This window comes from Neodiprion pinetum, chromosome 7, assembly GCF_021155775.2.
Source record: "Neodiprion pinetum isolate iyNeoPine1 chromosome 7, iyNeoPine1.2, whole genome shotgun sequence".
Classification (NCBI taxonomy): domain Eukaryota; kingdom Metazoa; phylum Arthropoda; class Insecta; order Hymenoptera; family Diprionidae; genus Neodiprion; species Neodiprion pinetum.
The window spans coordinates 16,096,635-16,107,480 of NC_060238.1; the positions used below are offsets into that span (position 1 = coordinate 16,096,635).

A 10,846-nucleotide genomic window follows, 5' to 3' on the forward strand; every position below is an offset into this window, starting at 1 on the left:
TTAAAGCAAAGCAAATTTCATATTTTGTGTATTACGTGTTTATTGATTATTATGTACATTTCATTTGAAAAGAGCATGATTGTGAACAAAACCAGTTTTCTTGTCAAGCCGACCCCTCCTAGCCGCCCCCCCCCCCCCCCTCCCCCCCTAGGAAAAAATGCTGATGACGTCCCTGGTTGCTATAGTCTTGGGATGGGACGTAACAGTTCGGTGCTGTGAGCCGTGACCCGGCCACGGTCTTACATACAGGCACGGTCTTTTATATAGGTCTGGAAACTCCTATGCTGGGAGCCACGATCATTCGTGTTGCTTAGCGAGTGCAAATTTCGATTCTAGCGGCACCACCAGTTGTCCCTGCGGTCTAGTTACCAGGATAACAATAACCTCATAAATACGATGAGTGAGCGTGAGTGAGCGAATACCCATATACATATGTGCGAATACCACGGCTTGTCTGGACCCCCCCCCGGCCCCTACTCCGCTGTTGATAAGATCGCAACGAACCTAGTGGCGACTAGTGAACACAAAAATTGCTTCAATAAGCGATATACCCCCTCCAATGGAGTTTCCAGACCTGCACATGAGACCGTGCATAGAGGTCTTGCAAAGAACGTGGTGGGGGGTGATCAGTTCACGTCCGAAACAAAAGTACAACTTCTGGCCACAAGAGCAGCGCTACGAGTTATTCATAAGCTTATTATTATTATTTGGCGGAACCCTAACCAATCTTTTTGATACTCATACACGGATAACCTTACGTTGTAAAGTCACTCATATGTCTATGAATAACTGACAGCGGCGCGTAGTGGCCAGTAGTGGTAAAAAATAAAATTGGACAATGACGCGGCTACCCCACCACTCAAATTTCAGTTCGTTGCAAGACCTGTATGTAAGACCGTGGCTTCGGCAGAGACCGTGGAGTACTGTTTTCTCCCGCGGACTCATTTGTTTCACTGTCGGCGGAATAAATTGACGAAATATTGTGAATTGAGCGGGTGAATTCTAACAAGTTACAAGTGAAATTATGAGAATAGAGTAGACGCGTTTTGAGACGCATTATGATTTAACCATGATTCCATGTTCAACTAACTCTGAAGACTTTAGGATATACTCGAAAATGTCTACTTCTTCATATATAGAAGATATGTATATGTTAACGGACAATTGTACGAGCGGTGCATACGTCACAACCACGACAGGCGAGCGCAGTCAGGACGAGACGACGGAGTCGGGTGAGATGGTGCGCAGATGAGATCCAACCGAATTCTAGTATAAATAAGCGCCCAAAGAAGAGCTCAACAGCAGTTACGTAGCAAAGTGCTCGACTGATTGTGAGTCACCGAATGTAAAGAGCAGTTCCGCAGCAGAGCGCTCAGCTGATTCAGCTTGTTACATAGACGGGATCGCCTAGACTCATTTCATGAATTTACCTTCAATTTGCGGTCATAGAAATATTTTGCTAAATCACATTTCATACTCCGGATTCGTAAAATCGTAGAGACGTCCCGATAAAAGCATCTGTTGTACTTATTTTTGGGCATGGAAATACAGAAATTAGACTTCGTATAGCAGAGGTCTGAGGTCTCAAATCGTCGAATTGAAACTTGAAATTTTCTATTTTATTTTCTATTTTATTTGAATTTCTGCAATCTTGAAAGAATCGCCATTTGTCTTTTATTTTCATTTCTGTAAGTTTGTCTGATTATATATATATTAATCAAAAAAATATTTATTTGCTCATTTGATGATCGAATTTATCTATCTCAAATTCGGACACAGGGTAACAGACAGCTTCGGTGAACCAAATAACGTTGAACGGCACTGTTCATTCCGTGTCCAGGATCGTTATTTAGGAACTCCGAGTTTAGTGGATAGCCCAGCTATCGCACCGGTTTGTATATCAGTTGAAACTTGCGAAACATAATTCAAACTCGACAGACACGGAATTCCGATTTCCTTGTCCTGTGGAGGAAGGCAGCTCTAGTAATAACCCGAGTCCGTGACACAGTGTTAAGATATAGCTCTGAACTCATTTATGCTAGTCTACAAAAAAGGCAGCGTCGGTAACTTATCACCTAAGTCTGTGACAAGACGGCTTTGGCAAAAGTCCGAGTCCGTGAAACGATTCCGCATAGCTAAATAGGGTGTTCCGTATTGGCAAACGCAACCTTACCTTCTTCACAAACAAGAGGAGTTTCTTTTTGCATCTTCATTAATTAAACATTCCATCTAATCAACTATTTCTGGAATATGCCCGTATCGTGGTTACTAGTAAATGCAATGTAATCTATAATTGTTTATTCTGTACCCGTGTAACTACATTTTCGATCCCTCTAACAGTTATACCCTGTGTAATATCTGTAGATTTTTGGCTTTTACATATACAGGACTCAAATTCTCAAGACAAAAATGTGTTTAGTACTTATCGAGGATTTAACCTACTGTTACGAACGGCTCTTTTCACTTTCGCGACACGCGCTAGGCGTCAAGCTGCTTACTCGGCGCGTTCCTCCGAGGGTCGCTGCCCCGCACACAACCAGATGAGTCAGGAAGTGCATCGACACCGAAAGGTGGCGCGATGCCTACTCTGCAGAATAACGCCCCACCACCGACGAAACCGAGCTGTAATCGGTAATCCATCGACACCATCAAGTCAGTCGTAATTGAGGAGTGTGAGATCATCGAGATCTCAGCCTGGAGATAAGCGAGTGGTGCAACCCATCGATCGAACCGGCTACCGGAAAGGACCTTCCATCACCCAGAAAAGGCAACGTGGAGACTCAGGATTTCCTAACGGAACGGCTCAGCAAATCGGTGGTGTGTCCTAAGAGTCACCCTCGCGCTACCCAAGGTGGCCCACTCCTTGACTCACCTTTTCCTTAACCGTAACGCAGTACTTAGTCATACTTAATTTGCTTTGTCATATCTAATAGTTTATTTGATTACACTACTCGTTCTTAATCTCTCTTTGTCATTTGCAATAGTGTACTTAGTATAATTCAGTATCCAAAATATAAACCATTATGGACAATATGGGTTCCACCTATTCGTCCTGTCCATACCACTGAGACCCTGTCACCCAGAATCCTGTACTCTCATCACAGCAGGTGTGTTTACACTTTATACAAGCGAAGCCCAAAATAATCTATTTCTAACCGCTCGGGAATAGACTATATATATATATTCTTTTTAAGTCACGTTGGACGAGATCCTTCAAATCATCGTCTGCACGTAACACTACAGTAGATTTCATATTCAAAAAGATTATTTTTTCACACACAAAACACTTTAGTTCATATTTTCTTCCTGACGACGGGAAGTACCGAAAATTTGAAGACGGAGGTTCAATTCGAAAAAATGATTAAATTGATCAGTGTATTTCTCGCGAATGGTAGGGCCCACAGGCCAAAAAACTGGAGAATTTGCATATTTAAGTGTACAATATAGCACACTCAAACTTCAGACTAGTCGAAAGTTCCGCCTTTGAAAACCTAAGACCCATTGGTATTTTGTGCTATTTCGATAAACTTCTAACCCCGACTTCCTATCTCCAATTCGTTCCAGAATATTATAAATTTTCGTTCCAGTTTCAAGACACTATTTTATTTCGATCATTTTTTGCCGTTAAATACGAGTGTTGAAGTTTTAAGACTTCTGAACTGAACTGGTTTCTATTAGTTTGCTAAAATAACTATCACGTGTTGGTATTTTTCTTTTCCTAAATTCAAAAAGTTTGAAATTCGTTGTAATCAATTTCATAATTATAAAACTCTATTTAACTTAAATTTATAAATGTTTGAGTTATTATAAAAGACATTATTCTTACGTTGAAAAGAAAAGAAATCTTCTCGAAATGAATTAACAGAATGAAAAACAAATACATATTTACTTTCAAACCTGACTTATAATAAATCATCATCATCTGACACATCATCGTAATTATTTTCTTACTAGTATAAATCATGCAGGTTGAAATTTCGATTGATCAAAATTCGGTCCGGTAGGTCATTATGACGAATCTTATATATAAGTTTGAAAGGTTGTAACCGTGCAAGGTTGGAATTTCAAAAAGCTTCTGCAGAGTAAATCATGAATGCTGATCACATATTTTTCTTATTCAACTAGAAGCTTTTGGGGTTTCGAGTTGTCTGATATACCTATATCTACCGTTCGGAATCTTAACCATTGGCAATTTCGATCCTTCGTGCTGACAAGACTTCACGTAATAGTCAATCAGAATTTCGAGTAGAACTTGTAGATTGGAAGCAGTCTAAGAACGTGATATCAGTATCCTGAAGTTACAAAAACAACATAATATGGTTCATACCAAATCCCAGACGGCCTAACGGTCGGACTAGGATAACTCTATGGAATGAACAATTTAGAGCTTTTCAAGTATTTATCAATGTGAATGGAAATTTTCCAATGACACCTATTTGTAATTTTTGAACAAAAAGACCGAAGAACAAGCTCCACTGCAGTTAATTGTGAGGTGAGCATATTAATTAAACATTCCTGTACTCCGTAAGCAGTTCGATTTTGGGGTAGATTATGCGACATGAAATAGGTTATCTGAATACCTGGAAGTCCGATCGTTGCTCGCGAACTTCCTCAAAGCATCTTTTCACGCACTCGAAACTTGGCTGGGAAGTCGAAGCGTAGACTAGCAGGAAGGCGTGGGCTGTCGCAATCGAAAGCCTCCTCATTGCCGGAAATTGAAGATCTCCTGAATGGCAAATAATTTCATGGAAAATTTATCACGTTCTTGACAAAAAATGAATTTATGAAATACGAAAAAGTTATTTCAGGGCCTGAAATACTCACGAAATGAAGTAAAAATACTACTTGCGGCGATACAGCACGTGGTATCTCTGATGGAGAATGAAAAATTTTATTGTTGGAAATCTGTTTATTTTTCAAAGCTACGTTTTTCATAAAATTCTTGTTGTTTTTGACAAAATTTTAAAATCATCCTCGCAGATATTTTTTCCGATTCTGTAGGTAATCCAAATTCTTATTTCTTAACTTTCAAGGAGATATGTAGAAGACGATAGGTCAATATGAACCACTTAAATAAGTTTTTAAAAAATTTACCGATTCGAAATTATCCATCGAATAATGTAATTTCTATTGCTACGATATCAATATTTTTCTCGTACCACAATCTTAGGCAAGCAATATTTTGAACAGAAGCTGGACCATTATAAATTCTGAACCTTACCCTACATTTCAAAGCTTGATTCAGTCCATTTTGTCTCAGAGCGAATGACGAGAAATTACACTACTTCAAAAAACGGATGACCGAAAATTTAGAAAGTTGACATTCTTGAAGACCTTTGATTCTATGGTTATCATATGTATTGAAATTGAATATGGATTCGTTCCCTTAGATAAAAATAACTGCAATTCTTGAATGTGTTAAATTTGTTTTTTCTGACTGATGCAACATTCTAAAAAAGTCCAGACGAGTAATTCAAACAAGCTAACGGCAATTGAATCTAATCTGTGGTTGGATGCTGATTTCCGTCCATTTGTTTTGCAACGCAGCAATTATTTTTGGTTATTAAGCATAATATTGGAATCCATTTTTTCCTCGGCATCCAACTTGACGTCAGTATATCATTTGACCCTTGGTATCCCATTTTCCCCTGGTACACCATTTGACTTAGCACTCTATATTGCATTGGTATCCCATTTTAGCCTCAACATCTCATTTGTCCGTAGTATCTCATTACACCACAAGTATTCCAGTTTGCCCCAGTCTATATTTCTCCCAGTTCTCCCGTCTTGCTCCGATCTCTCATTTTCCCAATAGATTCCATTTCGTCCCAGTATGCCATTTTCCCTAGCGTTTTATATTGAATTGATGTCTGACCTTTCCCCTAGCACTCAATTTTATCGCAATATCCCATCTTTCTTACTTATTATTCATCTGTACTACGCTAAAACTGCATTTTACCCTCGGCATTCTCATTTTTGAGTATCCCAATTAGTCAAGGTATCCCGTTTTTCCCCATGTGTTCTATTTTTCCTCAGGTATTTTATTAACTCCCAGTGTTCTATTTTCCTCAGTACTCCAAATTGCACTGGTACCGCATTTTGTCCCATCTTCCGATTTACTTAATTCTCTTATTCCGGGACCACGTGTCTTGTGCAATTTAATGAGAAAAGTGTAGTTTCTCACCTGCAGTGTCCAGTAGGTCGACCTTGAGTGTAAGAGTACCGAGTATGCACTCCCTGGAGTACAGATCTTCGACGGTGGCCTTATACCGTTCGGTGAATCCTTGACCAAGCAGGCGTCGAACAATCGCACTTTTACCAACACCAGCGCCACCCAAAATAACCAAGCGAATCCTCTCGTAATCGGCCATTTTCTACCTTGCATAGACAGCCTGCTGCTGCAACTCAAATCATCACTTTCAGCGAGAGTTGGTCTATTGCTTCTCGATCTGTTTTAGAATTTTCAATTTTTATCGTAATTTAGGAGAGGCTAACTAAAACAAAGACTGATAAGTACTGCTTTGATAGGATATCGCTGAAATACCGTATACAGGGTTTACAAAAATGCAAAGAAAAATGTATTTTAAAGCTCGGTGGATAACTGCTGTTCGGGTTTAATTAATTTCGCGTAGAAACAAGTAGAACGTCAGTCAAAAAACGAAGGTGCAAACGAAAAGTTGAAAGTTTTACTCCACGCATATAATCGGTGTCTGCAGCTGGTACACACGAAACAAGATGTACCTTTGCAATTACTTTCTAATTGTTATTCCAGGTTGCGACTTGGGGCATGGAAGAGACTGAAATCCCGTCTTGAAATGCCGTTTTAATCACGGTCCGCATTAACTTCCTTCTAACTCCGTCTCACTATTCCTCTATTTCTCCCTCTCTGCCCATCTCCATCCTCGTTGCTCTTAGAGTGAATAAATAGCACTCTGGGGAATGAATTAATGTTGACTAAAGCAATCGAACTATAGGAAGACACTGGAACTCTTTTCCTTTTGCTACTTCATTTACGTGTGATGACACATTTAGACAGATTAGACACATTCCCTCACGTTTATTCAATCGATGGTATTTTGAGACGTTTTCACGAATTCCTATTTCCATCTGAATTACCGCTGTATTCGCGTAATTTGACCACTTATTGCGGAACCTGAAACAAAGAAGAAGAGAATAAATGTTGCTACTACACAAGAAGACTTAATTGAGCACAATCTGTAGTAGTGTAAGATTAAGGTGGTTCTCCCGCTAACTGACTGACCTAAGTGATGTTTCCTTGTCTGATAACTTGATCAAAAAGTAGTGTAGTTTCAGCATATGAAATTTCAAAGTTATTGACCAGGAAAATGAGAGAAACAAGCGATCCACACAAATTGTAAAATCGCATATTCTGGCACGGAGGTTATGGCTAACCAGTTAATCTCAAAATTGTAACTAAATAATTATCATGTTAAGCAAATTAAGATTCACATAACTAGCCACGTATGTTTACTTAGAACTATTAAGATTCTGTAGATTACAACGATCAATTTATTCTTGGCGTCTCGAATCACTTTCATTCTTACAACTCACGTGTGAAGTAGCATTTGAATGCAAAATTACTTTTCTGGATGTTTTTATCACCTACAAGAACCAAATGATTAAAGCTGATTGGTTTCACAAAAAAACTTGGTCACAACGGTATTTAAACTTTCAGTCATATCGCCCTAGATTATACAAAATAAGCACTATTATTATTCTAGTTGACAGAGCCATTCAATTGTCTAGCATTGAATTTTACAATAAGAATTTAACCTTGATTTATAGTGTTTTATAAAGTAAGAACGATTATCCGCACCGTTTACTCAACAAGCACATTCAAAAGAAGTATAACTCGATCCACATGTCTATTGATTCCAACAGTAATGATTTTCTAGTATGTAAAATAGTCCAAAAAATGTTGTATCTATTTCCTATATCGCAGGTATTTGAGTCCTAATAAGCACAAGAGTAACATTTGTGATAGCGAAGAAAATTACACTGCATTAACTGGACATATGATTAAATTTGATCATGGTTTCAACTATGATCAGGCCAGTATATTAGATGAAGAACCCGTATATTATAGAAAACTCCTCTTTGAGATGTATAATATTGTTGCACATCCCAATGCAGTTGATCTACGTCACGGCGTCGACCACTTGAGCACAGTTTATACCTATGCGGTACTTGAAATTCCTCTATGCTAACTTACTGACTGAGCATTTCACTCTACTTATCTTTTAATCTCATAAAATTTTCTCTACATGTAAGCACTCTCTTGACAACCAAGTTGGTGCTAGCGCCACCATCTTGTTATCGTTCTCCTCCTCTTTAAACATGGCACGATCATGTCTAACTGTCATCTTTCTCAATTTTTATGATTTCTATTCACCTAATTCAACTCTGCGACGGGCGACGGTAAGCTCGGAGCTCAGTATTGCCCTGTTTCACTTGATCATAGGTGGTTGATTCATCCTTTTCTATTTCTTTATATTCATCGTTCGTTCATCTTAGGAAATTTATAATTTTTCACACGTAACCAGATAACAATTTGAGGTTACATTTAAACCATGTCTTTTTCTTTTGTATTTAGTTTAGTTTATGTTACTATAAATTGATGCATTGCTTGTTACTTTTTTTATATCTTGCAATTTCTATATGTGTGACAGATGTTAAATGAAAGGCATTCGTTCTGAAGAGGGCCACCACTCGGGCCGAAACGTTAGCAAGTTAACTCTTCCGTCTCATTGACCTTCATACGCAAGAAAATCTCCCAATTCATTAGAAGGAAGATAAAGATAATCGGAACCTCTGAAGAAATATTAATGATAAGGCAAGAAACAAGTATACCGAATGCGTCTGATCGTGAGTGCGTACATATTTGACAATCTCTTTATGTCCAACTTATAGAACATTTTGTATTACTGCAATATTGTATAGAGCTTACAATCTTGCTTTATATTCGCAATATTTATTATATATTGTAGATATATTGTACTGCGATATGACATAACTGTATTGTCGACATAATACTTTTAAGTCACATTGCAATGTTGCATTAGACATCATTTTGTCGTCTATGATACGAATTTTTGGAATATATAGGTATGTTACAATTGGATAAAACTCGTTATAAATGTTCCATTACTAAAATTGTTCGTTAAATTTATTCATGTTCGTGTTAAATTCACAAACAAATGAGGCTCATATCACATTCATCGACACACTTTGCGCATTAAATTGAATATTAAACTCGGTGAGTGGACCAATTTTATACAAGAAAAGCTTTCGTCCAGAATTGATTGAATTTAGAGTCTGGAATAGGTTCCACAGTCGGTCACCAGGCATGGAGAAGAGTTTCAAATTTTCACGGCTAAATGAAAGAAGAACTATTATAGACTTATTAAGCTTCAGCAATCAGAACTCGTAAATTCATTCGGGATTTGGTTCCGTCACTGAACACTCAATATCTGTGCTACTCATGATATGTTTTTACGCTCCTACCAAAATTGTACGTACAGTCCAGAGCTGCTAATGAAATTTATTGATTTGAATTGTAATGGATATTGTTTCGTTTACTCAGTAAACTTTACTGGATATCAGACTATCCATCCATTTTAAATATCTAAGCATTTATTTATTCCCAAACTTATTTCAAATATGCTGTTGCCATATCACACCATAATGTTGTTGCCATCTTGCCGGAACCTCCTCCCGGGGGAGTACGTAACAACATTGTTACAACATTGCTGCATTGCTGCAAGGCAACTGTAACATTACCAATCTAGCAAAACGATTTTGTTGTAATCTTGTGGCGACATAAAATGTTGTATATGAAAATTGGTGATCAACGTCGTACTAGATTAGAAAGTAACTAATAGTATATAACTTACTAACTATACCTTCTAAAGATGCATAATAATTCGTCTCGAGTTTTAAAATGATAAGACCGCTATGAATCCGTTCATGACATGTATAAATTTGAAAACTAACATGAAACCAAATTCAGTCGAATGTTTTTTCAATATTATGCTACAAAGAAATATGCAAAATACAATTCTTCATAAATTGTAAGAATTGTATTAAATGGTAGGACCAAAGAGTGCTTAAATTTTTCCATTAAATCATCAAATCATACGGAATTCAAAACACGAACATTTTAAAAAGTTATCATAAAACGGCGCAGAATACAACACAAAAGCAATCTGGAGAATAATATATTTGGGCGAAGAAAATGTGAATATTGATTTTCACAAACCAAAACGAATAACAGAAGGCATGATTTTTCGGGAATCTTCGTCTCTTTCAAATATTGTGAGTATTTGTACAAAAATTGTGAATGTACAAATATCGGTTTCAAAGTGATATTGGTTGTGAAAAATCGTGCATGCACAAATGGCAAGTCGGGAGGCAAATATTTAATTGAATTATTTCACTTTTCAAGTCTACGAATTTCAGCGAAATAAACAATCCGTACAATGCGTGGAATTACGTATTCCGAATTCCGGCGCAGATGGGGTAGATAGATCAAGCGTACCTATAGACCAGTTATCCAAGCAGTTCGTGACCTCTGACTTAACCAAATCGGGGAACGAGGCTAGTTGTTCTTTGTTTTGGAATGTATTCAATAAGATGTATTATTTCAAAATCTCGGCCCCTACCGGACGGAATCTGTCAGTAAGTTAATAAATAAAATCAATTAATGCAAAATGATAGTTTTCTTTTCAGTTTTATTGAAATAACTACGAAATCACGGCTTTGGGCATAGAAATGTACATGATATTATTTGTTTGTCGACAAAAATTCCTAAGAGAAAAATTATTTT

At 37.5% G+C, this 10,846-nt stretch overlaps 1 protein-coding gene across 1 annotated transcript in view; it reads right to left on the reverse strand.

Moving 5' to 3' along the window:
- Positions 1 to 10,846, reverse strand: part of LOC124223701 (ras-like protein RAS2) — a 308,087-nt gene that overhangs the window by 64,673 nt on the left and 232,568 nt on the right. Inside the window, exons 3-6 of the mRNA XM_046635934.1 lie at positions 7,056 to 7,153; positions 6,742 to 6,932; positions 6,185 to 6,398; positions 4,581 to 4,726 (exon numbers count right to left, since the gene is read on the reverse strand). Of these exons, the coding sequence (XP_046491890.1) occupies positions 4,581 to 4,726; positions 6,185 to 6,371 (333 nt within the window). The 5' untranslated portion in view covers positions 6,372 to 6,398; positions 6,742 to 6,932; positions 7,056 to 7,153. The remainder of the gene's footprint in view (positions 1 to 4,580; positions 4,727 to 6,184; positions 6,399 to 6,741; positions 6,933 to 7,055; positions 7,154 to 10,846) is intronic.